Source organism: Apteryx rowi, unplaced genomic scaffold, assembly GCF_003343035.1.
Source record: "Apteryx rowi isolate R43461 unplaced genomic scaffold, aptRow1 scaffold_407, whole genome shotgun sequence".
In the NCBI taxonomy this organism is placed as follows: Eukaryota; Metazoa; Chordata; class Aves; order Apterygiformes; family Apterygidae; genus Apteryx; species Apteryx rowi.
Window position 1 is genome coordinate 406,257 of NW_020450598.1, and position 22,503 is coordinate 428,759.

The following is a 22,503-nucleotide window of genomic DNA, read 5'->3' on the forward strand; positions in this document are numbered from 1 at the left end:
CTTTGATGAAGGCAATGACTTGAATACCTTAAACAACAGAAAGCCTTGCAACATATTAATTATAAAGCAAAATTCCTTTCCAGATCAGCAAGGGGAAGAAGTTTCTGGAGCAAAGAGTCCAAGTGGTAGAGTGATGTTGGGATGCAAGGAAGACCTCAGAATTGCACAAACCCACAGAGCACCATAGTCTGCAGCACGGCAGGGCAGAGTCAGGCTTTTAACAGTGCAACAGTTTTGTTCTGCCCAGCAGTGCATGGCCTGACCTGCAATGAAGCACTGCTCAGACATGCCATGGGGCACCAACGCATGACCAAGGCATCATTGTTCATCTGTGCAGGAAGGCTCCACACTGATGTGCTTTGGACTGCTCTTCAGAGCATCTATCTATCGGTGTGCCCAAGCAACTCCAGAAAATGTTTAGCATCTGTTACAGCGTTCTATGTGAATTCTTCAGTCTTGAACCTTATCCTTCTTACTAGGACACTGAGGAACAGAGCAAACCAGCTCTCATTAAAGAAAAAATAATAACTTAAACATATTTATTTGGTGCTGTATTGTATTTATTTCAATGAAAATGTACAGAAGGAAGTAGTTTGAAAGAAAAAACTTTTCATAAAAACATAGGTTATTATGTAGAATTGTTGGGGTTGAATTTATTTTGTTTTACTCTGTCTTTTCTACTGTGTTTCATCATATGGCTGGAATAATGTACTACTTGTCAAATCATCACAATTTCATTGGAATACAAACAGAAGGTTCTATGAAAACATAGTATGTCCCAATCAAGATCAAATTGCAGCTACCATTAGTAATTTTAAAATAAAATAAATAAATAAATAAAATAAAATATTACAACTGTTGGACAACATGTTTTCGCTATAGACAATGAAATGGAATACTATTGATATGATCAAATGTAACAGAAAATGGTCAGAAACTGCTTTCATACTGATATGAAATGTTGAAATTCTGAATTTTTCCAAAATTAAGACTTGTTGGTAAAAACTGTGTTTTGTGGGAAATGAAAAAACTATGAATCTATTATTACATTCCAGCTGCAAATGAAAGCAGTCTCAGAAATGTCAGAAACAATCCACCCCCTCCCTGTGCCTCCTTAATATTCCATGCCTCCAAATGGTACCACAACTTGCAATGTCATAAATGACACTGCTATATGGAGCTAATAGTACTCAGTGCTTTTAAAGTGATTTCTTAATTTAACTTCCAATTTACGAAGGCATTTTACCATCCTTCAGCTTTCATTTTCTCTGAGCAAATGCAGACCCTGCTTTGCAAAACATTAAACAAATGGATGTCGCCAAATTATTAAAATTGAAGGCGAGTGCAGAGTTGGCCAAGTGAATCATGGCTGGAAACCAGGTTCCAAATTCCCCTAGCAGCTTTCAGATGATTGTGGAAAGATGCCATCAGAGAAAATGCCATGTCTACAAGTGTCACCTCACCCTGGTGTGTTTGGAAGGCTTATAGAAAGCCTATGCCATGGGGAGCAGACTGTGTACAAATCATACATCATCCTGATACCTTCTGGTGGATGGCTGAAGCCATTAATTAATGACAAGGCTGTCCAAGGGTATCTTATCCATCATTGCCTTGCTTTTCCCTCTGACCTCCAAGTGGCAGAATTTCATTTGGACTTCCAGTAATGGCCATTTCTTGAATGATTTTGTGGTCCTCACCCAAAACACTTGAAAAAAACTTGTCCCGAAACATACCTACCTTGGAGGCACAACCTCCAGCTATTTCTGTATGGTGGCACTCAAAATAATATCCATTTGTCACCTCATCACAATGAGTTGCTTCCACATGGGGCTCAAGGCTGTTTTGATTAACCTGGGCCTGGGGCCTGCTTACAGAAATGGTCTGACATTCCCCAAGATGTTTTCTGAACATCTTCTCCCTGCTGTTAGCTTTTATTTTGACAGCACAAATGTTTGCAGGTACTCCTAGGGGTCACAGGGACTCTCCACCTGCCACTGTTTCCTTTGTGCAGAGAGCTTTTAAGCACAGGCTTACTTGGCCTTTGCAGTAATTCGCGGCCTTCACTAAACACACCTTGGAGGGCACCGTGAATTTTCAGCATTTTACTGTAGCTTTTTGCCAATGCAAAACCTGTTCAACTGCTGCGTTCTAGGGTTTGGACTTTATAATACCTTTTTAGCACAAAGATCATGGCACACGTGAACTCCTGGCCGTGCAAACTCAGACTTGCCTGATTTTCTATTGGAAAGGTTTGTTGCAAATTTTACAAACACCAGATGCTCAATGATGGGAAAATAAAGCATATTTTCCAGTAAACAAAAGCAGATTTCATTTGTCTCTAAAGCATAAACAAAAAAGAAGTGCAAAAAATGCAGAGTGGAATGGTACAAATCAGGCATGTACATATGTGTTGAGGGGAGAAAGTGCTGGAAGAAGTGGGAAATAAGTGTACCTTCAGATGGGTTAATGAGCTCTGCAATGCAATGATAATCTCAACGGACTGGAGCTGTCTTTTCCTCCACTCAGGGCCGGGAGCATCAGGGTTGTATAGGCAAAAGGAGCCATGTTCCACAAACATGCTGCCCCATCTCTCAGACACACTGCAGATGAGCAGTGGGTCTCAGCATGCAGGATTTTCATATAAGAGGGCTGGCAGATCCAAATGTTGGTGTACCTCATGCCCTTTTAACACCTCTTCTTTTTCTTGCAGATTACATCTTGCAGGGGTGAGAGAGATCATTTGAGAGAGAAGACAACCATGAAGGAGCTCAGAGGGGGAAAAAAAAAAAATAAGTAGGTGGCTGGGGAAATAGAAATAATGCATGCTAGAGAAAATGCTTTGAGACTGAGTGAGATTTACTGTGGTCTTGCTGGTTTTCCCCGCTCAGGCTAAACAGCTGAGCATCACACAGTGAAAGGCAAAATCTCTTCTCTTCCTTACTGCTGCAGGAAAGGGAACTCTGTGTTAGATCTTAAGATAAGATTGGCAAGTGTGAGTAATACGGAAAATGTTGTAATGCCATTATATAAACCAAGGGCAGACTCACAGATGATCTTTTCTCCCCAGACATACAAGAATTTCAATGACAGGTGACCAGAAATCTCAGCCTGTCAACTCCAGAGAGGACATGACCAAGAGGGGATAGGCTAATAAACATGCAAAATAATGGCTGGAGTCTAGCGGCTCTTTAAACAATTCAATGTTTATTGTCCCAGCTGACAAGAAATCTCTTGTTCTTTCTAAACTGTGGAACGGAGATCCTATAGCTGACCCATCCCCCCAGCCAGGGTTATGGGCACCAGGTTCATAGCTTACCAGTGGGAATGAGACCCAGCAGGAATAGGCTCTATGCATTGCTCCATCCCATTTTTTTTTCCCCCCCCTTCAGCGGTGGCTACTGCATTAGTCTCAGTGTTTTTTTGCACTGGGAGGCAGGAGTGAGTCATTTCTGAGCTAGAAGAATATTGAGGTTGGACATATGTTAGAATTTCAGATTAGGACTTCTTAATCACCATAATTTCAAACCTTGTGATCATTTTCTTCCAATGTAGGAGAAACTCTCTTTTCGCCTTGCTTAGACAGACCAGACTGATTACCCAAGATAAAACATCAGGGATCCTAAAACAGGGACTGGTGCCCCTGACTGGAGATAGTTACAGGGACCAGTGCCCCTGACTGGAGATAGCTACAAGAACTAAATCTTTGGGTCCCTGAAATGCTCTCTTTCTACTACGTGAGCTAAGGAAGGTAATCCCCATAGCAAATTGTCAGGATGTGACAGACAAGAGTCTGCACTACATCTGCTAATTCCTAGGAAGAACAAAACAACTATCAGAGATAGTTTGTTGGGAGTTTTGCAAAGAAGATGCTGGAAAAGGCTAAGTTATAAAACTTGAAATATTCTGAGGAATCATATTAACCATCTTCAGAGCTGCTTTCATGCTATGTCAAACTGTGGAACTGCATTTCCAGCTCCAGGAACTGCCACGGGAATGGATTAATTTTTTAAAAACAGATTTTCAGGGCTGCCACTTGTTGGCAAGCCTTCCCTTGCAGGTAACTTCTGTAGACTTGGCACTGTTGAGTACCTTAGTGACTGTCTGCCAGAGGCTATGGACTGTATCTCAATGGATGAAGAGCCACGTTCAGATTATGGGTAAAGTAAATATGTTGGGAAGACCAGGCTCCAGGTGGTGGCCATAGCATCAGCTTTGCTGGAGAAAGGGGACCTTCAGTAGATCAAAGAAAACAAGCTTGGTATAAAGGAAGGGGGACAGAAATTAGAGGTCTAAAGAGCTTTCTTCAGCTTATTTTGAAGAACCAGGTGGAAAGCCAAGACCRCCGGACTGCTTCAACCAGCAGTAGGTGACAGCAGCCACCTTTTGCTGCCATGAGATGCCACAGCACCCTCAGGAAAGGGCAGGCCAGCACTGCTGGAAGGACATATGAGTCTATGAAAGGACAACTGAAAGATTTGTGGGGAAGAGGCCTCAGAGAGGGGGCCTCTGTGTCTTTGTACGTTAAGGTTGGTTTATATTTTGCTGCCACGTCCCTCCTGAAACTGTACAGGGGTGGTGATGCAGAAGTTGGCAGTGGTGCAGGAAACCAGGGCCCAGACTCTGCCTGCTTGCCTGTAACGTGCTCACAGGCAACATGGTTCTCCGGCCCCCTCCAGTGGCTAGAAAACAGGCTGAGGAGTCAGCTACAGCTTCCAAGTCAAAGCCCTGAGGCCAGCAGGATTCAGGCTTTTGTAAATCCAGAAGTCCCCAGTCTGCTCTCTGCTGTATAGAGCAGTATTATTTCCCCTTCCCATGTTGAGATAAATGATTAGATGGACAGGCAGACTCTTGCACTAGAATGTCTTTATTTAGTTACAAACAGACCCAAGCCTACCACGGATACCTCCAGTCTGCACTCAGATTTAATCTTGCTGCTGTGCAAATTCATTCCACTCTGAGCAAAACCAACAAACCACTGAACAGCACCTCTTAAAACAGGTGTCTCCTGCATGTCATCTCTACAGTGTCCCGGGTGGTTTCTTAGACTGGTTTCTTCACTGAAACAGGAAGGGCTAAAGAGGTGCTGCAACTCAAAGGCTGTTTTTGAGTGCAAAAAGTACTTTACCTGAATTTGAGGATGGGAAAAAAACACTTCAGCCCAACAAATACTGTTCTTTTGCCTTTTACAAAACTCCCAAGTGGCAGGAAATGATAGTAGGGTATAACCAGCTACCAGCATTTTGTGCTCTGGAAATCCCCTACAGCAACAAACACAAGAAAGCACATGCAAAAAAGACTGCTTTGGACCTGCTTTGCTTATTCCAAATCTGTCTTGGTTCTCTAGACACTTTCCAAATCTTGTCATCCACCATCCTATCCCATCCACATTTACAGCTAGGCCATACAACACACACTTTCTATATTATGCACACATATAATAGGGATTCTTCCTTGTATGTGATGTATACTGTGCAACAGTTTAGTTTTTCACCCGTGACTTCACAATACTCATGTGTTATTCATGTTATTTGAGCATACCTCATGGACAATATGGAAAAAAAATACATTTACTACATAGGAGGAATTGGTGAAATCTGAGCTAAGACAAGAATAAATGCTGTTTATATAGCGTGAAGCTGTATAATATGCATATATTATTGCTCAGCTATCATACTGGAAGGCTATTCTTCCTCTAGCTGAAAGGGATAGGGCAGCCAGAGGATACAGTTCTGGTAGCTACAGGACAGGACACCAAGGTCTATGAATGTCATGAATTTATTTCAGGATTCAATATTTATCTCTCTACAATGAAGATTCCAGATTTGTTAATCTGTATATTTGTCTGTGTATTAAACCACTTCACTTAGCTAAAGCTGGGTCTATGTATCCTCAGCAACCAATGTCCCAGGGACCTACTCCAACATCATTCTTTGTACTCATGGCTTATCATTGTGCAAGTGAGTTGTCTCACTGAGCTGTACTCTCCTCAGTCCCTCAGTTAAAAGAGGAAGACCATCCTGGTTTAAGGTTGGAACCTTCACAGGAGGCACAGTCCCCAGTTAAGATGAAAGTTTGATAGGTAGTCCAGGAGAAATACCTCCTGCACCTGAAAGCTTTTATCCTGATCCAAGTGCTTGTTGAACTTCAAGCATGTTTGCTGTAGGGTTAGGAGAAGCATCCTTTGGCCTGTGGGTTTGAGGCTGGAAATATCCATGACCGGGGGAGTCCTTTGGACTCCACATAGGTTAAATGTGCAGTTGGATTTGAAGACCTATGCAGTCCTTCAAACTCAAGGTCAAAAGAACTACCCATATGCACAAAGTTCAGCACATGGTTAGAGTATCATGATCATCATATCTCAAATTATATATAAAGAATGAATTTGGTAAACTAACTGGGGCCAAAGTCTTCACCACCAGCATGGCTTGAGTTTACCAGTGGGACCTACACAGAAATTGTATCTGTACCAGATATTGAGTCTATGCATGGATAAGAGGGAGCTCTTCTTAGCTTCACACATATGGGAGTCATGGTTCTGGGAGGGAACACAAATGTATGCCTACAGTTGCTGGTCTGGGTAGGGAGTCATTGCCTGGCTCTCCATAAGCTTGTTGCAAGACTGTGTCAGTCAAGGGCACAACAGTCGACAAATCAAATACTGACCTCTGAAGGCAGCTATAATGAAAACTGGTAAAAGGTCGTCTGTGGAAGTTTATCTTTAATTACACCTTCAAGTTACACTGGACACTGACTTAATCATGCCTGTAACAAATAAAATTCTGTGAGTTTCTTTGAGCCACTCTCCATCATTCACACCACCGACCCTGGCTTTTCACCGTACCTCATTCTAGGGGGATTACCACTGAGCCAGCTCTCCCCAGAGAAGCATATGTCCTCCATGTCCATACTACAGCTTCCTCCCAAAAGGCACTAACACATGATTGGTCTGCAAAATTATCTGATCAAGTGCAAAATCAGAGGAAAAAATTTGACCCAAATAAGCTGTTGACATGGCATCTTCTCAAGACAACCTCCCTCATTTTCTGCCTCTATAGTGGAGCTAGGGAGCATGTTCAGTCCGTGCTCCTGCAAAACATTATGGTATTGCCAGCAAGGTGACAAGAAGCTTTACAACCTGTTTGCATCTTTTTGGCATRTTAACACTCCTATAAAGCAAGCACACAAGTCTCAGGCAACAAGCTCATGGGCTGCCTTGGCCTCCAGCACAGTGAAAACCTAAAACATCTGCAAGCGTGAAAAGGAAAACAGTGCAATACTGCTGCCTTGCCACCTGGAAAGCATGCCCATACCTATGTATCCTTGCCATTACATCTCATCTGTGGAGGGTTTTAAAAGTAACTTTGGCTTTGGTATCTGAGCACTGACCATAACCACCACAGTTTAGCTTGTTCTCAACAATGCAGTTCTCAGCAGTGCAAATCTTGTCACCTTAACTTAAAATCAGTGCACAGAGGCCAAATACGTGAGAGGCTAGTTGGACATTGGCTGCCATTCCAGCATCACGTTCCAGCCCGGCCATAGAATTGAAATAATAAAAAACAGTCAGAGACTCCATTTTTCCTGCCCTTCCTCTTTCTCTGGAAGCACTCAGAAAGGCAGGTACTCTTCAGCAGGTAATACCAAATACAGAGAAGTCCATTACTGCTTGTCAAACTCCACCACAAACATATCGCATAGTGGGGGGATCAGAATCTGAACTGTGATTTTGCATTTGTTGGTGCCTCTGGAGAAAGAGTATTTCACAAGCTAGCCTCAAGACCTATTCACCTTTCACCTTTCTGGTCTTTCTCCAGCTCTCTAAAGGCATTTGAAAACAGGTACTTTCAAGTAAAAGGTATACAACTCACCCCAAGTCAATCCCTTCAGCAGCTGGTCTGAAGCAATTCAAAGAGTATCTACAAGTAGGGAAAGACACTTCTGGCACAAGCTCTACAAAGGACAGCTTTCTAAGGCTGCCTTCCTGGGCCCATATGTGGGAGATCCAACACAGATAGGAGGGGAGTGGGGGCACTGGCTGTGTAGGGCTCAGTGCTCATTCCATGGGGTAGCCTTGAGATTCTGCTCCCATATAGGCAGGATAGCCAGGTCTGTCAGTTACAATGGAGAAGTATCCAAATGCACTTAAAACTTCCTGAAATGCAAGGTAGCTTAAACAACCCCCCTTCCTTGTTACCCCAGGGGGTCTAAGAAAGACCAGAGCAGACTCTATATGGAGTAGCAGGTAGGTAGGCATTTCTATTCCTACGTGCTGTCCACTGTTAGCTACTTTACTGGGCCTTCAGTAACAACATGACCACTGCAGTATTGGTGACTATGGATATGGGGTAACTTCTAAGCAAAGCAGGCAGTCTAGAGAGAGTTTTTGGTGGTTTTTTCTTCATAATCACAAAGATACATTTGCAAACATTGGATCAACTACCATCCAGCACAGCAACACAACAGTTCAAGTTAGCAACTCCTCTACTGTTGTTCCTGGTTACTCTCAGATATTCAAACACATTTTACAGGAAATGAGTTTGGCTATTGTTTTCCCCAAAGATACCCCAGAAATCTTTCAGGTTCACTTCACGGTCTCATTTGAGTATCACAGTCCTTATCCTATCACCCAATACTCACACAGTAGCAATGGCTGAACCACAGGGACCACCACATCACCACAATGGGCTGTATAGACTGTGTAACTATCAGTTTTCCCATGTGAAACTACCTTTTCTTCTTCTCTCCACATGTTTTCTCATTCGTGCTAAGGCAGTGGTTATGAGATTTGGTCTGGTCCTAGGCAGTCATGGGGAGAACTGGCCACCCCTTGCCTCTTCCATCATTGTGCTGGAGGAAGAGCCAAGTTGCGATGGTACATCTGGTGCTCTGTAGACAGTGACTCAGACAGGATAGGATTACATATTCTGCTACTCTCCCATCTGCATGATGGGTCCCCTACACGAAGAAAGCCAAGACAGCAGCTACCTTGGAGCACGTAAAGACACAGAAACAATTCTCCAGGTAACACACAGCACTGGACAGGAAACTTGATGCATTTCACACCAGAAGAGGACAGAATAAAATATATCCACTTTCACAGCAGCAATCACAGACTCCATGGGGAAGGCGAAGGCCAGGTATTGATGCCAGAAAGAGAACGATACTGTTGTAAACCTCTTACCAAGGAGAGGAGAGACTCCCTAGTACACTATAGGAAAATGAAAGACCGCGACTTAAGTATGGATGCATTTCCCACACAGAAGTGCCACTGAGGCCCAACACACGTTTAACATGGAGCAATAACAGAGGTAGAGTCATAACAAACAGATATAGGCTAATAGCTATAGGATATTTTGTATTTGCTCATGTAATAGCCACACACAGGTATTGGCCTCATTGCTCAACCAATTGCAAACAACAGATCACCAGTTAGGTAACTGGTAGCTTAAGTATAGACACACAGAATCACTGCACCCTAAATTTGAAGGAGGAAACCACAGGAACAGGGAATTATGTGCACTCCATGAGCAAATACAATATTTGACCGTGGGGTCAGGATTGGCACCTGGTTTTGTCAGCTCAGTCATTTACTAAATGAAACTGTCCTGGAAAGCAGTCAATTGCCCTTTAACTGTGTTCGTGAAGTAGAAATTTTTTAATGGGGTCTGGGATTGGAAGGATATGGATCAGATCCAGACGACATTTGCCAAGTATTCTTCGTACAGTTATGCGGCAGAGAGACAACAGGCTCCGGGTGCGGCCTGCAATAAAGAAAGCAGAGAGGAAATATTGAGGGACAGAGGGAGAAAGAGAGAGGCATAACAGCATGTAAATTGTGCTGAGCTCCGGACGGCCTAAAGCCTCTGCTGACAGCAGAGGAGTCGTTTACCCCCTCCGAAAGCTGAGGCGATGTTCTGCACAGCAACAGAAAGACAGTGCAGGAGAGTTGACCTTGCACAAATCCTCCCTGTGAGGAGGCCGCACTTTTTGGCAAAAGCATTGGAGCAATCACAAATGCCACAGAGGCAACTTGGAAGGTCAAGATGGAGACTGCATGGGGTTGTTACTATAGACCTGAGCCCTGCCAGAGTGGGTCCAAGAGATCACTGTCAAATCTGCACCAGTGAAGGCTGTGAGAGGCTTTATACTAATCAGATCATTTTAAAGTGATGTAGACTTTCCTTTTGTACTAAGCCATCCTCTGGGAAGCAACAGCTGTGGGGAGAAGCCCCAGCATTGGCAGCCAGCTCAGGCCTTATTCCAGCTTTCCGTCAAGGGCTTCTGTTGAATTCATGGAGAGCTCTGCCAGCGCAAGGAGAGCAGTATGGTGGTATCCTTGTTGATTCAGGAATTGGACCTCCAAGGCATCACTCCATTATCCTGACTGCCATACCTGAGGAGAGCAGGCAGGCCTATCCCATCTGCCTCCTAAACCCAGGCTTAATGAAACCACCTGCCCTGCTTTATTCCCAGCTCTGCTCTGCAAAAGTCCAGGAGGGTTTGAAAACCAGGCATGCGCAAAGCTGAATATACTTTGGGGTGGGGACTAGGCATTTGCATCCCATGTCCTGAATCCCTTTTAAATCTCTCTGGTCTGGAGTTTCAGAGGGAAACTCTACTTGACCCTGGTGCAAAGCCCTGACCTTCAGTGCCTGAGCTTGGTGGTTTTATGAGGTGCTGCCCTTTCTGGAACAGGGGTACACACTGAACTGATGTTGTTTTTGCTAAAAAAGGAAAGAAGTAGCAGGTAAATGCAGGCATGTTTAAGCTTGAGACTCTGGCTTACATCTTCTATAACTCATTTACTTCCCAGAGGATGCTGAATTCAAAAAGTCAGCTTTTTCCCACTATTTTACACTACCAGCTAAGCTCTCATCTCCTACTTCCTACCACTACTGTGACTTTGCCACCCAACCAGCCTGCCCAGATACCACTATACCACCTCAGTCCCAAGGAATCCCTGGGACCCCCTGGCCATAGGCACACTCAAGAACAGTGAGGGCACATTTCTGTGGCTTCACTGAACTGGGTCTGGCTGGATGCACCACAAATGGTGAATGAGCAAGAGAATGAAGACATAAGTGCCAGAGGTGTGGTGCCCCACTGTATCATCCCTTTGCAACCACTTGCCCTAACTTGCCTGTCAGCTACCAGTGGTCCGTGGACCCAAAGCCCAGCTCTGATATGGCCCCACTTCCTAACCGTGCCTTCGACTGCTGAGGACACTGCTAAGCAATGGGAAAGAGCTGGAAGAAAGAACATAGAAAGCTAAAAAAGCAAAAATTACAGAGATAAGACTGCTGAGATGGGGATCACTGGTTGCTCAAGAATTCAAGAGGGGAAGCACCATGGCAAGGCATGAAATCCAACAGGAGAAAAACAGGGAGTCTAGCTGGAGGCTCACCAAGAACTCTCACTGAGTCGAGTCACCACTGTTACCAGCAGCGAAGGAGCTGGTGGCAGACAGCAACACGGCAACACTGAGGATTTATGCAAGGGAGCCACAAAGGCCGGCCCCATGGTCTCCTCCTGCCCAACACCTGCCTGGCCAGCAAAGGCTCTTTGGGTGCCTTATCAGGGCTGGTGAGCTCAGTAATGCCTATCTGAATAGCTTGTTAAATCCTATCTATCTTCTGTGTGTGTTAGAATTGCTTTATACTTTTAAGTTCGGTATATCCTGTTTGCAGAATCCTTTTACACCTGGCTAAAGGGGCCTGAACAAACAGACCTGAACCAAAGAGGATGGTAACGTCCACCATCCTCCTAGCTACTGCTGCCTCCTCATTTGGGAGAAGCCATTTGTGCAAGATACCAATGGTGCCAACAGTGGAGAAGGCACCTGTGGTGATATTTAGGGAGAAATGACCACCAAGCACAAAACACACTGATACAAATAAATCCATGGCACCCAGCATGCTCTACCAGGCTAATGGCCCCTAACTACCAAATAAATCTTCCAAAGAGTTCTCTTAAATGCAGACCTAGATAAAACCAGAGCCACTGTAGTTAGTCAAAACTGCTTACCTCTTGCTTCTTTGAACATCTGCAGAGCCTCAGGGTTGACTTTGACCCTTCCTGTGGATTCACCTCCCAAGGCCTCCACCTTCACCAGGTTCAAATTGGCTCCAAAGTCAATCAAAAGGTGGACAAATGCTGCTTCACAACCATGCCGCAGGACAGCATCCATCACGCACACTGGTGAGCCCCGGGAAAAGCCTTGGATATTGATGGGCCCGCAGCAGTTAAAATCTGGGTTGGCTCCCGCCTGGAGCAGCAACCTAAAGCACTGGAGGTTGTGGTAGGCAGCACTGATGTACAGTGGGCAGACCACCAGCGTGGTGAGGGGTCGCAAGGAGAGGCTGGGGACCCGGGAAGCCAAGTGGTGATTCACATCCACATCTGCACCATACCTGGATGGGAGAGAGGAGAGACTGTTTGGAAACAAGAGCGACAACATGACTGCAGCCCAGGGGCACAAAATGGCAGGCATGAGTGAAGGATGCTGGCCACACACTAACCCAGAGGGTAAGAACCCTAGGGCTTGTCTGCCTTTGGTACCTATGTGCCCCTCCACCCAAGAACCACCCATATCTACCCTTTGTAGGGCCCTGCAAGCATCCTGTCATTCACCAGCAAACTAAACAAAACAAAACTGAATTTAGGCCACACTGGTTCTGAAGAAGGGTAACTACAAGGGAATTTAATGCAGCTTCACATTCAAAGTTAGCACTGGGGAATTTATCTCCTGAAAGACAGACTTTGAGGGGCAGAGAGAGGCTAGAGCAGGGATACCATATACAGCACAGTCTGATTTTTAGGAAGCAAAGCAGATCCTATGTCTGCAACAGCCCAGGATCAGAAGAGAGGAGGAGCAGCTGAGGGACACCCTTCCCCACCCTCCCAAAGGATGTGCTGAGCATGGCCTTGGCACGAGGGACAGCTCAGCCTGAGCCAGTGGCACATAATGTTGGCCTCTGGCTGGCTGGGGAGTGGGGGATGTTTCCAAGTGACTTCCAGTGAAATAACTTCCCCATCAGGATAAAAAAGGCCAAGGAGCTAGACAGGCAATTGATCTGACTATCACAAACAGCCAGGAAATGGAACAGAAATCTGTGCTCAAAATCTGTGCTCAACAGTGAAATATATATGACAAAATCCTGTTCCTGAAGGAGCTTGCATGGTTGGAATCCCATCAGAGAGTCAAACACAGGCCTTTTCCCTAGTGTTCAGCTCAGTCAAATGGATGCACTCACCAATTCTGAGCATTCCAGGAAACTGGAAAAATACTAAATAATTGTGTTGAACTTCCACTCTACCCATCCATTCTGCATAGCTCAGTTCACCAGTTATGTATTATATTAGATACTGCATGAGAGATTACAATTCACTGGCCGACACTCTAGTCACTGAAGCAGAGACCTCCACAAAATGTTACAGCAAATCTGTCAAGCCTTTCACAACCAGCTCTTGCCTCATGCTACTCTGTGGGGAGGCCAGTATCTCACATCTTCACTGCATGGTGCCACAGTGTCTCAACTACTCCATAATCCCCTGCGGCCAGAGCAAAGCAGTCTCGGGCTTGTCATGACACAGAATAGATGAGTGAGCAGGGTAGACCCCTCCTCTATGGAAGTCAGCATGGTCATACAACAGAAGTAGCATCCACAGCATCTAGGCCCAGTGGGATGTTTTTGGGAAGTATAGATGGCGCCAGGTAGAGAATGAGCAGAAAATAGGGTTTATTTGCTTTGAAGGTCTCTTTTTTACTATTGGAGAAAGAGAAGAATGCAGCAAAATAAATGGGAACAAAAAGACAAAGTGTCACTCTCTGGAAAAGCATGGAATTTGAAAAATGGCAATGCTGCAGAAAGAAGTGACAATAGAAATAAGCATTTATTTTCTGCGTTTGGCCTGAGGCTGGGTAACACCCAAGCAATGGTGACACTGCAGCTGCATCTATTTCACATGCAGCCTGGAGCAGAGCAAGGAGGGAGACAGCACAGTCACCTAATGAGTAGCTGTTTTTAATTGCGGAGTTCCAGATCAAGCAGAAGTCCTGTCCTTTCACTGCACAGTAATAAAATGTACCTTCACCCACCAGTCCCTCTTTCAAAACTACAAACCATGCGTTCAGAAGACTGGGTTTTTCTGTCTTCCTAGATATCATAATATTCTTCTTTGCAGTTAATAAAACATATAAGGAAACCACCTGGGGACAAATTCTGCCTCAAGGCCTGCATAGCTTTCTGAACCCAGTAGGGGTTGGTCCCAATCCAGCAAATACTTAACCACATGCTTTAACTCTGAGAAGAGAAATAGTCTCATTTAAATTAAGCATGCACAGAACAAGGGTCAAGAAAATGTATCTAAGAGCTGCAAACAGCACACTATGTATCTCTACCCCAACACACAAGATCTCCCAAGCCACAAACATCCCGGGTAGGCTCCCAGGTGACCTGTGGGGTAGAGAACAGAAATGACACTGTAGAGTGAGAGCTGGTCTCCACACCAGCCCGCATGGCCAACCTTCACTTCCTGGTCCAGGCAGTCAGCCCAGTGGCAACTGCTGCACACTAAGGGACATTCCCACCTTCTAGCAGCTTTCAGAGTGCTTTGCTAAATCTGCTTGGCTTCCCTATGTTGGAGCACRGAGGTCTAAATAAGAAAAGCTGTCTATTCTCCATAGAAATCACACACATTCTCTGCAGATTAAAAATATATATATACATCTTAAAATCAGACTATCCAAGCGTTTTGGATGGAGTCATATGTGATGCTATAGGGTTTTTGCAGGGCTACTGTAAGGCTATTGCTTCCTACGTCCATAGTTCTCATCAGACAGCCACGTACCCTCACATTTCTATCCTTCCCTCTCCTTTTTTTTTCCCATTATTGTTGTCAAAATTCTCTGTGGAGATCTCCATTTTGCAACAAAATATGAAATTCTCCTTTTCCCATAGAGTTAGTTACACATCTGAGGCACTGGTGTGATCTGTCAGCTCTCTTTTGCAGTGCTTTTAGTGAGGCAAAAAGACTCTCTCATCCTTAGTACGCTGGGTCAGCCCTCAGTTACGTTGCAAGTACAATACAGCAGTCCATCTCATCGAAGCATGATCACATAACAAGCTGTTAGGAAAGTAATCTATATCCCTGGCAATATAATTGTAAATATTTCCGCCAGTCTGCCTATAAAATGGATCACCACTCCATGGCTATGTGTGTATTTACTATTAATGGATACAATTTCACTTATTGCTTGGTTAGCTGGTTCAGCAATTGTGAATCCTGATTGTGCTACCATATGATTAAAAAAATGAACCAGGTGATGTTTAGACACCTGCAGCAAAGTACCAGGGAAATGTATGTGTTAAGGAGGACAGTCTGACCAGGCCAGGCTTTCTTTTCAGGACTCTGGGGCTATCTCAAGCTGAATATTCCAAAATATTACTTTATATTTCAGTAAAAGGGGTCTTATTCATTGCATTCCCCCTGCCAAATCTTTTAGATCAACATTTTCTAAACCTTTGAGTGAGCTTTGTAACATACGGCTGCATTTTAAAGTACAAAACTCTGAACAGATCTATGAAATCTGTACTCCAAGATATTTGAAATTTTGGGCAATCTGACAATATGGTATTAGCATAGCAGCCTTGGGAGAGACATTGGCTAATAAAAAGATATTGGACAAATTCCAGTTAATTTTTAATCCTGAAAGTTTTCCAAAATCTTGCTTTTAATATTGCTGGCAAGGTATCCCAAGGAGTAGACATATAAATCAATACATCAGCTCTCCATGTGCTGAAATACCATTTGCTACATTTCATCCTGCATTAGCAGATATATCAGGGGAGATTCTCAGGAATGCAGCTCGTGAGCCTGAACCCTGTGCCAAGCAGCACAYAGTGATGGGGACATCCTTGTCTCAGCTTCCAGAAGAAGGAGCAAGGAGCGGGGGGCGCAGTCTCCCCTTCTTTCTACTTGCCTGCCTCCTTAAAGCTGCATTTCTGTGAAAAATAATTTCCCCATAAGCAAAAAGGGAAGGAGAAAATCCCCAAGTATTGTGCAATTTTTGTATCCAAATCCTTTTTGTTGTTATTTTCTAGCATTTACAGTCACTGAGGGGATTCCTTGGAGAGTGTTTCTGTGGGAATCCAAATAAACTTTCTTTTCTTTTACTCTTTCTTTCTACAACCTACATTTTCCCCTTACAATCCCTTATTATTTGGCATCAATGGCCCATATAGTTCCTCAGCACAGTCCCTTATACAAAGAACTTCCAATTTAGAAGAAAGGAAGTATCACAGCATGCCACAGAGGTGAAAATTCAAGTTCACACAGCCTACAGCTAGCCCCCAAGCTGCTGACGCTGCAGACAAAATTCCCTGAAGGACAGGGGATCTTTGTATTTCCCTAACACTGCTGAACCCTGCCACAGCTAGAGCCTGGATAAGGGATCAGGTGCTCTGCAATATTTGCACGCCTGACAGCCTTCTGAACTAAGAAAATGATTTTTGGACGCTATTGCAGAATTAACCCAGCCTCTCATTGCTGGGCAACTGAGGTTGTTGGTCCACCTGGGTGGATAAGGCATCCATGCTAGTAGTCCTCCAGGGAATGGCCCCTTGCTCTCAAGGACAAACTACTCCCTGGCTCAGCATGTTGCAGAAAGGAGGGATGGCTGGATGCCCAAAAGTTAGTGTTGCATACAAGCAAGTGCAACGGAGACAGTACTGGCCCCTGCCACCCAGCCAAGGCTACCTTTCAGCTCCCCATAGTGATCTCCATTGCTTTTCACCCCAGAGATGCCMTTCCCTTCAATGGAGCTGTGGGTCAGGTCTCTGGCAAGGGGGAAAATTAATCGGATGCCCCAGATGGTGTTCTAGTGATGGGCAAATGCCAGGCAGCCAAGAACAAGTGGTCCTGGTGAGAGGCATCTCTCCTCCCAAGGACAGAAAATGGTCAGGGAAGCAGAGCTCAGCAAAGATGCGTTTCTGAATGTTTTTTGACCAGCTGAGGGATCCACCTTGCTCATAAACTCAACCAGGTGGGACTGAGCAGAGGGGCACAGAGCCAGATGCAGGAGAGAGCCAGCAATGGGCTGTTGAGATGGAGCAGAGCCATGGAGTAAAGGGAGGGGATGCTCTGCAGTGCTTGGCTCTGATGGCGGGATCAGAAACAACGACTCCTCGCCTGGGCTTTTTATTAGGAGATGAGGCATTGGGGGGGGGGGGGGTCACACATCAGTGGCCTTCTTGGCCAGCTTCTTCAGGCCTGTGGAGACACTGGACATGCCACAGGGAGAAGGGAGAGGTAAAAGGAGGAAATGGATGCTCTGAGTCCCATTGGCCCCATAGAGGAAAGAGCTTGAGGGAGGCAGAGAGAGAGAGAGAGAGAGGCAGAGCTGTATCCCTTCCAGCCAGGGCCATCTCCAGCCGGTGCCCTGGCTCTCACCTGATCAGCTCCCGGAGGATGTCCGCCCGGCCCACACGTGCTGCATGGTAGACGGGGGTGCTGCGGTGGTGCCGGCTGCCATTGGGGTCAGCCCCGGCTTCCAGGAGGATCTTGGCGCACTCGAGGTGCCCGTTGACCACAGCCACGTAGAGGGCAGTCTGCCCCTTCACGTCCACCAGGTCAATCTCGGCCCCTTTCCGGAGGAGGAAGTCGACACAGGGGCCATGGCCAGCAGTGGCAGCGATGCGCAGCGGTGTGCAGGGCAGCCAGCCACAGCACCACACTGACTTCTCATTGATCCGGCTGGCAGGTCAGGAGAGAAGCAATGGGTCAGAGAGGGCCTCCCACCACCTTGTGCCACTCAGCCTCCCCCAGCCCTGGGGAAAGATGCTGGGGGAGGCCGAATGTCCCCCTTGAAGGTTTTCCTCCCCATTTTAGGCAATTTACAGCAGCCTCTAAAAGCTCCGTCAAGTAGCCTGGCACTGTTGCGCTAGGTGCTGCACGCAGACAGCCAGAGATTATAGCAGGAACTGAAGTAGTCCCGCAATATGGGCTTTAGCACAGCTCTGCTGTGTCAGGAGCTGCACATAAACACAGCAAGAGACAAACCCTGCCTCAAAACTCAGTTAAAATGAATAAAAAAATTACTCCCTTTTCCCTTTTCCATTATCCAGACAACCTCCCAAATCAGAAGTGACCAAGCCAGGGACTAAAACAGTGGTTTACTCCAAGCTGCTCTGACAGGCACATAGTGATGTCAAAGCAGCAGAGAAACAGAAAAAGCAAGAGGAGTGGAGAGACTCCTGGAAGCGCACGCATACATCCATATTACACCACTGGCAATGTGCAGGTTTGACCTGGCACCACAGGGAGACATGAATGCAAATCCAGGGAGTATTAGTTCTGGGTAGGCACAGCCCTGCCAGGAAGGAGCTAGCTCTGGGAGGGCAGGCACGCTGCTCTGAACAGCATAAACAGGCCATTAACATCCTTGGTTGATACCAGTACTGGCAGAAGGAGCCTTGCTCAATTTACAGAGGAGATGGCTCTGGCTTGTGGCTGCTCAGATCCCCCCTGAAATCACTGGTACTAATCCTCACGCTCATCCAAATCTCAGGTTAGCCCTAAAAATCTCTTAAATGTCCAGTCCTCAATCACAAATTCTCTTCAGGTCACTGCAAGTACCATTTCAGCAGAGAGGTAGGGATTTCTTTAAGGCCAAGGTAGGCAGGAAAATGTGCCCCTTAGCCAGTGCAGTGGTCGATTTGCTCTTCTAGCAGACTGCATGCAGGCCCATGTAATCTGAACAGGACAAAGCAATTTTTATATGCTGTGTTTAAGGCCATTTGCCAGGAAAGCAATGCCCCAAATTTTTTCTTCAACCAGGCTGCAGGAAGAAGACCAATATGAACCCCACACCAAGTCCTCAGTTGTGCAATCTTATGATAAAAGTGTTCCGTTTTATCCTAGGAGGTTTGGGGATCTCCACCCCATATCTGCCCCCAAATTCAAAGAAGTCACTTCTCTGCTCACTCTGATGATGGGTATATGGGTCCAGACCTTCTCCTACTGCCTAACTTTGCCTTTTCCCTGCAGGGAAGGATGCCTCTTTCAGCTCACCCGGAGCCTTGGAGGGTCATCTGGCACTGCTGTGGCAGAGTTCCTACCCAGCATGGGACAGAAATAGGGCAAAACCTCAGACCGAGGGATTGAAGAGGCTCGACAGAGCCATCTTGGTGACAGAAGGAGGGACTGGCTCATTCTCATTCTTGCTGAAAGGACTTTTTTTTAAGTCTGAGAGACATTTGCAGTCTAAGCAATTTTCTCCACGGTGCAGGAAAATTAATTAACTGTCCCCATGGTCACAGACTTAGCTATGGCCAGATTTTGTAGCATAGGGCGTTTCAGGTTTATATTTGATTGTAATCCCTTTTATATGTTTTTCCCATCATATGTAGACTCCTATTTTCACAGTATTATATTTCCAGTATGATCTGAGGAGAGTTTACGCGTGGACACTGCCCATTTACGAACCTCGCAGGACTAGCTTGAGATTTGCCTCCAGGAGGACTAACAGGCATAATTTCAGGGGTGAGCAAAGCAATCTCCCATGAAACACATTTCCTGTAAAAATGGAGCAAGGCATTTCTGCCAGCAGGACAGGCTTCGAGAAGGAGCAGGCTGCAGGGAGAAGGGGTTGGGACAGTTTGGGGCAGGCAGCCCAGGGGATGAAAAAGTCATTAGTCAAAATTTTCAGAATGGAGTTCAATCGACCCTCGCATCTGACTCCTCCTTTGGTCCTGTAAAGACCTCCAGAGCCAGTGCTAATGTGTTAATGAAGGGAGGAGGGGCTGGCACTGAGTGGGAGAAGTGCCCCTCACCTTTGGAAGCTCTCCTCTTGCAGCAGGCTCTTGAGCGTGGGTAAATCCCCCACATAGGCTGCGTCGTGCAGCCGGGTGTCCTCGCAGTGCTCGATGGGGTGGTCACAAAATTGCTCTCTCAGCCACTCCTTGAGATTACGACCTGCGCTGAAGAGAGGGGGAGCTGGGTTGAGTCCTAGCAAGAGGCTGCTGGAGGAGGCAGGCACTGAAGAGCCTTGGCATAGCTCCCAGGATCACCAGACAGAGCTAAAAATGGCGTGGGGGAGAGTCTGTCTTCCTGTGAGAAGACACCAGCATAGCTACAGATCGTATTTCTCCACATCTGAATCCGACAGACACTGACAGAAGGGAAAAGATGTGGAGCAAGGAATGGCCTCCCGTCCAGTATGCAGTTGCTGATATCGTGGCTGCTTGATGCCCACTGCTAAGCACAGGCAAAGACAATAGCAACAGGTATGTCCCGCCACCCCATGGCTTGAACAGATCATAGGCTGAAGCTTTGCAAAAGCGAAAACTGCCCCTGAATTCCGCAACAACTCTGTGTTTCCTGGGTGCACTTGGGACGCACAACATGCTCCCCCAGGTCCAAATCTTTCCTTAGGAAACATACCAGATGCTCTGGAGAAGTTTAAGGCATCTCAAAGGACCCTTCTGAAATTTCCAAGATGTATTCAGTGCTAGCTACATCCAGAAAAAAGCAAAGGAGATGTGGTTGCAGTCTGAAGTCCCCAACATTGGTATAATCATGCAAATAAATCCTCTGCACAGGTTTCTATGGCTGTACCAGTGCTTTGACCAGACTCTGTAAAAGAGCCTTGTCCCTCTTCAGACAACAAAACTGGTCAGGTTTAGCTCAGCACTCGGGGAGCAGAGAGCTGGCATGTGCTTTATGGCGCCAACTTAGCAGCCCATCTGACTGATCCCTGCGTGGGAACTGCAGAGACAGAGTCCCTGACCTGCCCAGCCACACTGAGCCTCCAAAAGCTCCCCTGACCCCCACAAATCCAGCCCACATTGCAGTTTTTCAGCTGTATCATCTAGATTTACTCGAGAAAAAGCTGAAGCACAGGGATGGTGTCGCTAGTCCGTGCAACAGCCCTGCACAAGGTTTTGAGTGGACTGGCAAGGGTTGGGCCTTTGGTCCTTCCCCGCTCTTCAGCCTGGAGGAAGCTGCTTTCCTCTTTCTGTACCTGTTCAAACGTCCCCACGCTAATAATAGCTGCCAAAGTGCTTTGGGATAACAAAGACCTGGAAGGAGAGAGGTTTCTTCAAGGATGAAGACAACTGCCCCTGTGGGCAGTGTGCCAGCACAAACCAGGGCTGCTGTCCCCTCGCACCAAGATTGAAGGGAATTAGGTGCCCAGATGCTCTCAGAAAAGCTATCCTGTCTCCTCCTGCCACTGGTGAGTCCTGTTTGTTGGAGGCAACAAGTGGCAAATTGCTGTGGGGAGGCAAGGGGGGCACAACCTGTGCTGCCCCACACACAATGCTAAAACACGAACCGAAACAAACCTCTTGGCCTAAAAGTACACCGAGCGGGGGAGACCAACCAAGTGCACGCTGGGGCACCCAGCCCCGCTTGGCAAATCCTATGTGGCTTTTTCCTGCCACCAGCCTGGCGGAGCAGTCCTTCCTCTGACACATCCAGCAAGCATCAGGGCCCCCCCGTACCCTGAGCCCAAGCAGGCAGCAGCTCCCCGATGCTTCGCCCACCCCGGGATTTATTGCAAGGTTGGAGGCGGGGCGGGCAGGTGCCTGGATGGATGGATGGACAGCGACCAGCACGGGCAGGGCAGTGTGCACCCCTGTGAGAGACTGCTGAACACCGGCGGGCGGTTTAGTGGGCTTTAAGGGGGTGTTGTGGGGCGGGCTCGCTGGTGTGGCGGGTGTTTCGTGGCTGTTTGCTCTCCTCACGTTACCTGCGTGTCCACCTGAGGCACTGAGGTTGGTGCCCAGATTTCCGATGCTGGGGGCGTCCTGGCCATCCCTGGGCTCGGGCGGGAGGGCGCGGGCACCGCCGGCCTGGCAGTCGGTGCGGCTGCCCTCGGCCATCCGCGATCGTCTTCGAGGGGTCCCCCGCGCGCCTGCCCCTCACATCGCTCCGGCCTCCTGCCTGCCGACGCCTGGACCGCTAGCACACCCCAGACCCCCGGCCCGGCCTGTCATCTCCCCTCTCCCAGCCTGCACACGCCATCCCAGGCTGCCAGACACAGCCCTCCCTCCCCAAGCCGGGCCTGATTGGTGCCTGCCAGGGCCCAGGGCTTCCTGTTTCTATGTTAAGGTGGTTTTTTCCCAGTCTAATGAGAGGGCTTCTTCTTCCGTTTTGACAGCCCGGAGAGCGGCGGCATCGCTGGAGCAATTCCTCCTTCAAACCCGCCCCCTCCTCCTCTGCAATATGGACAGTGTTTATTCCTTTAGCGGGGAGGAGGGTGAAGGGGAGAAACAAACAGCCCTCGCTTCTCTCTCTCCTTTCTGCGTTTAAAAGAGGCACTGCCCAGCAGCAAAACAGCCAGTGAGCCGCAGGCACTGCCTCACAGACGGAGATCTAGACATGTTGGAGAAAGAGGGAGCAAAAGTTATTAGCTCGCCTCGAAGCCGCTCAGCTGAAACTCCCTGACTCAAGGAGAGAGCATGACTTTCATAACCCCCCGGCCCGGTTTGGTACTACCTT

At 46.9% G+C, this 22,503-nt stretch overlaps 1 protein-coding gene across 1 annotated transcript; it reads right to left on the bottom strand.

Moving 5' to 3' along the window:
• Window positions 1–4,815: 4,815 nt before the first annotated feature.
• Window positions 4,816–21,979, bottom strand: ASB1 (ankyrin repeat and SOCS box containing 1). Its single transcript, XM_026075619.1, has 5 exons — window positions 21,752–21,979; window positions 19,833–19,974; window positions 17,452–17,754; window positions 12,025–12,410; window positions 4,816–9,761 (listed from the first exon to the last, which is right to left on the bottom strand). Exons 1-5 carry the CDS (start codon window positions 21,882–21,884, stop codon window positions 9,628–9,630), a joined length of 1,098 nt encoding a protein of 365 aa, XP_025931404.1. The 5' UTR covers window positions 21,885–21,979; the 3' UTR covers window positions 4,816–9,627.
• Window positions 21,980–22,503: the final 524 nt, after the last annotated feature.

Excerpts from the sequence above, each read along its gene's own strand:
- ASB1 (XM_026075619.1), bottom strand. The coding sequence starts at position 21,884 with ATGGCCGAGGGCAGCCGCACCGACTGCCAGGCCGGCGGTGCCCGCGCC. Across the intron at positions 17,755-19,832 it reads CAAGAGGAGAGCTTCCAAAG|CCGGATCAATGAGAAGTCAG; the intron begins GTGAGGGGCACT and ends CTGACCTGCCAG. Across the intron at positions 12,411-17,451 it reads ATCCTCCGGGAGCTGATCAG|GTATGGTGCAGATGTGGATG; the intron begins GTGAGAGCCAGG and ends TCTCCCATCCAG.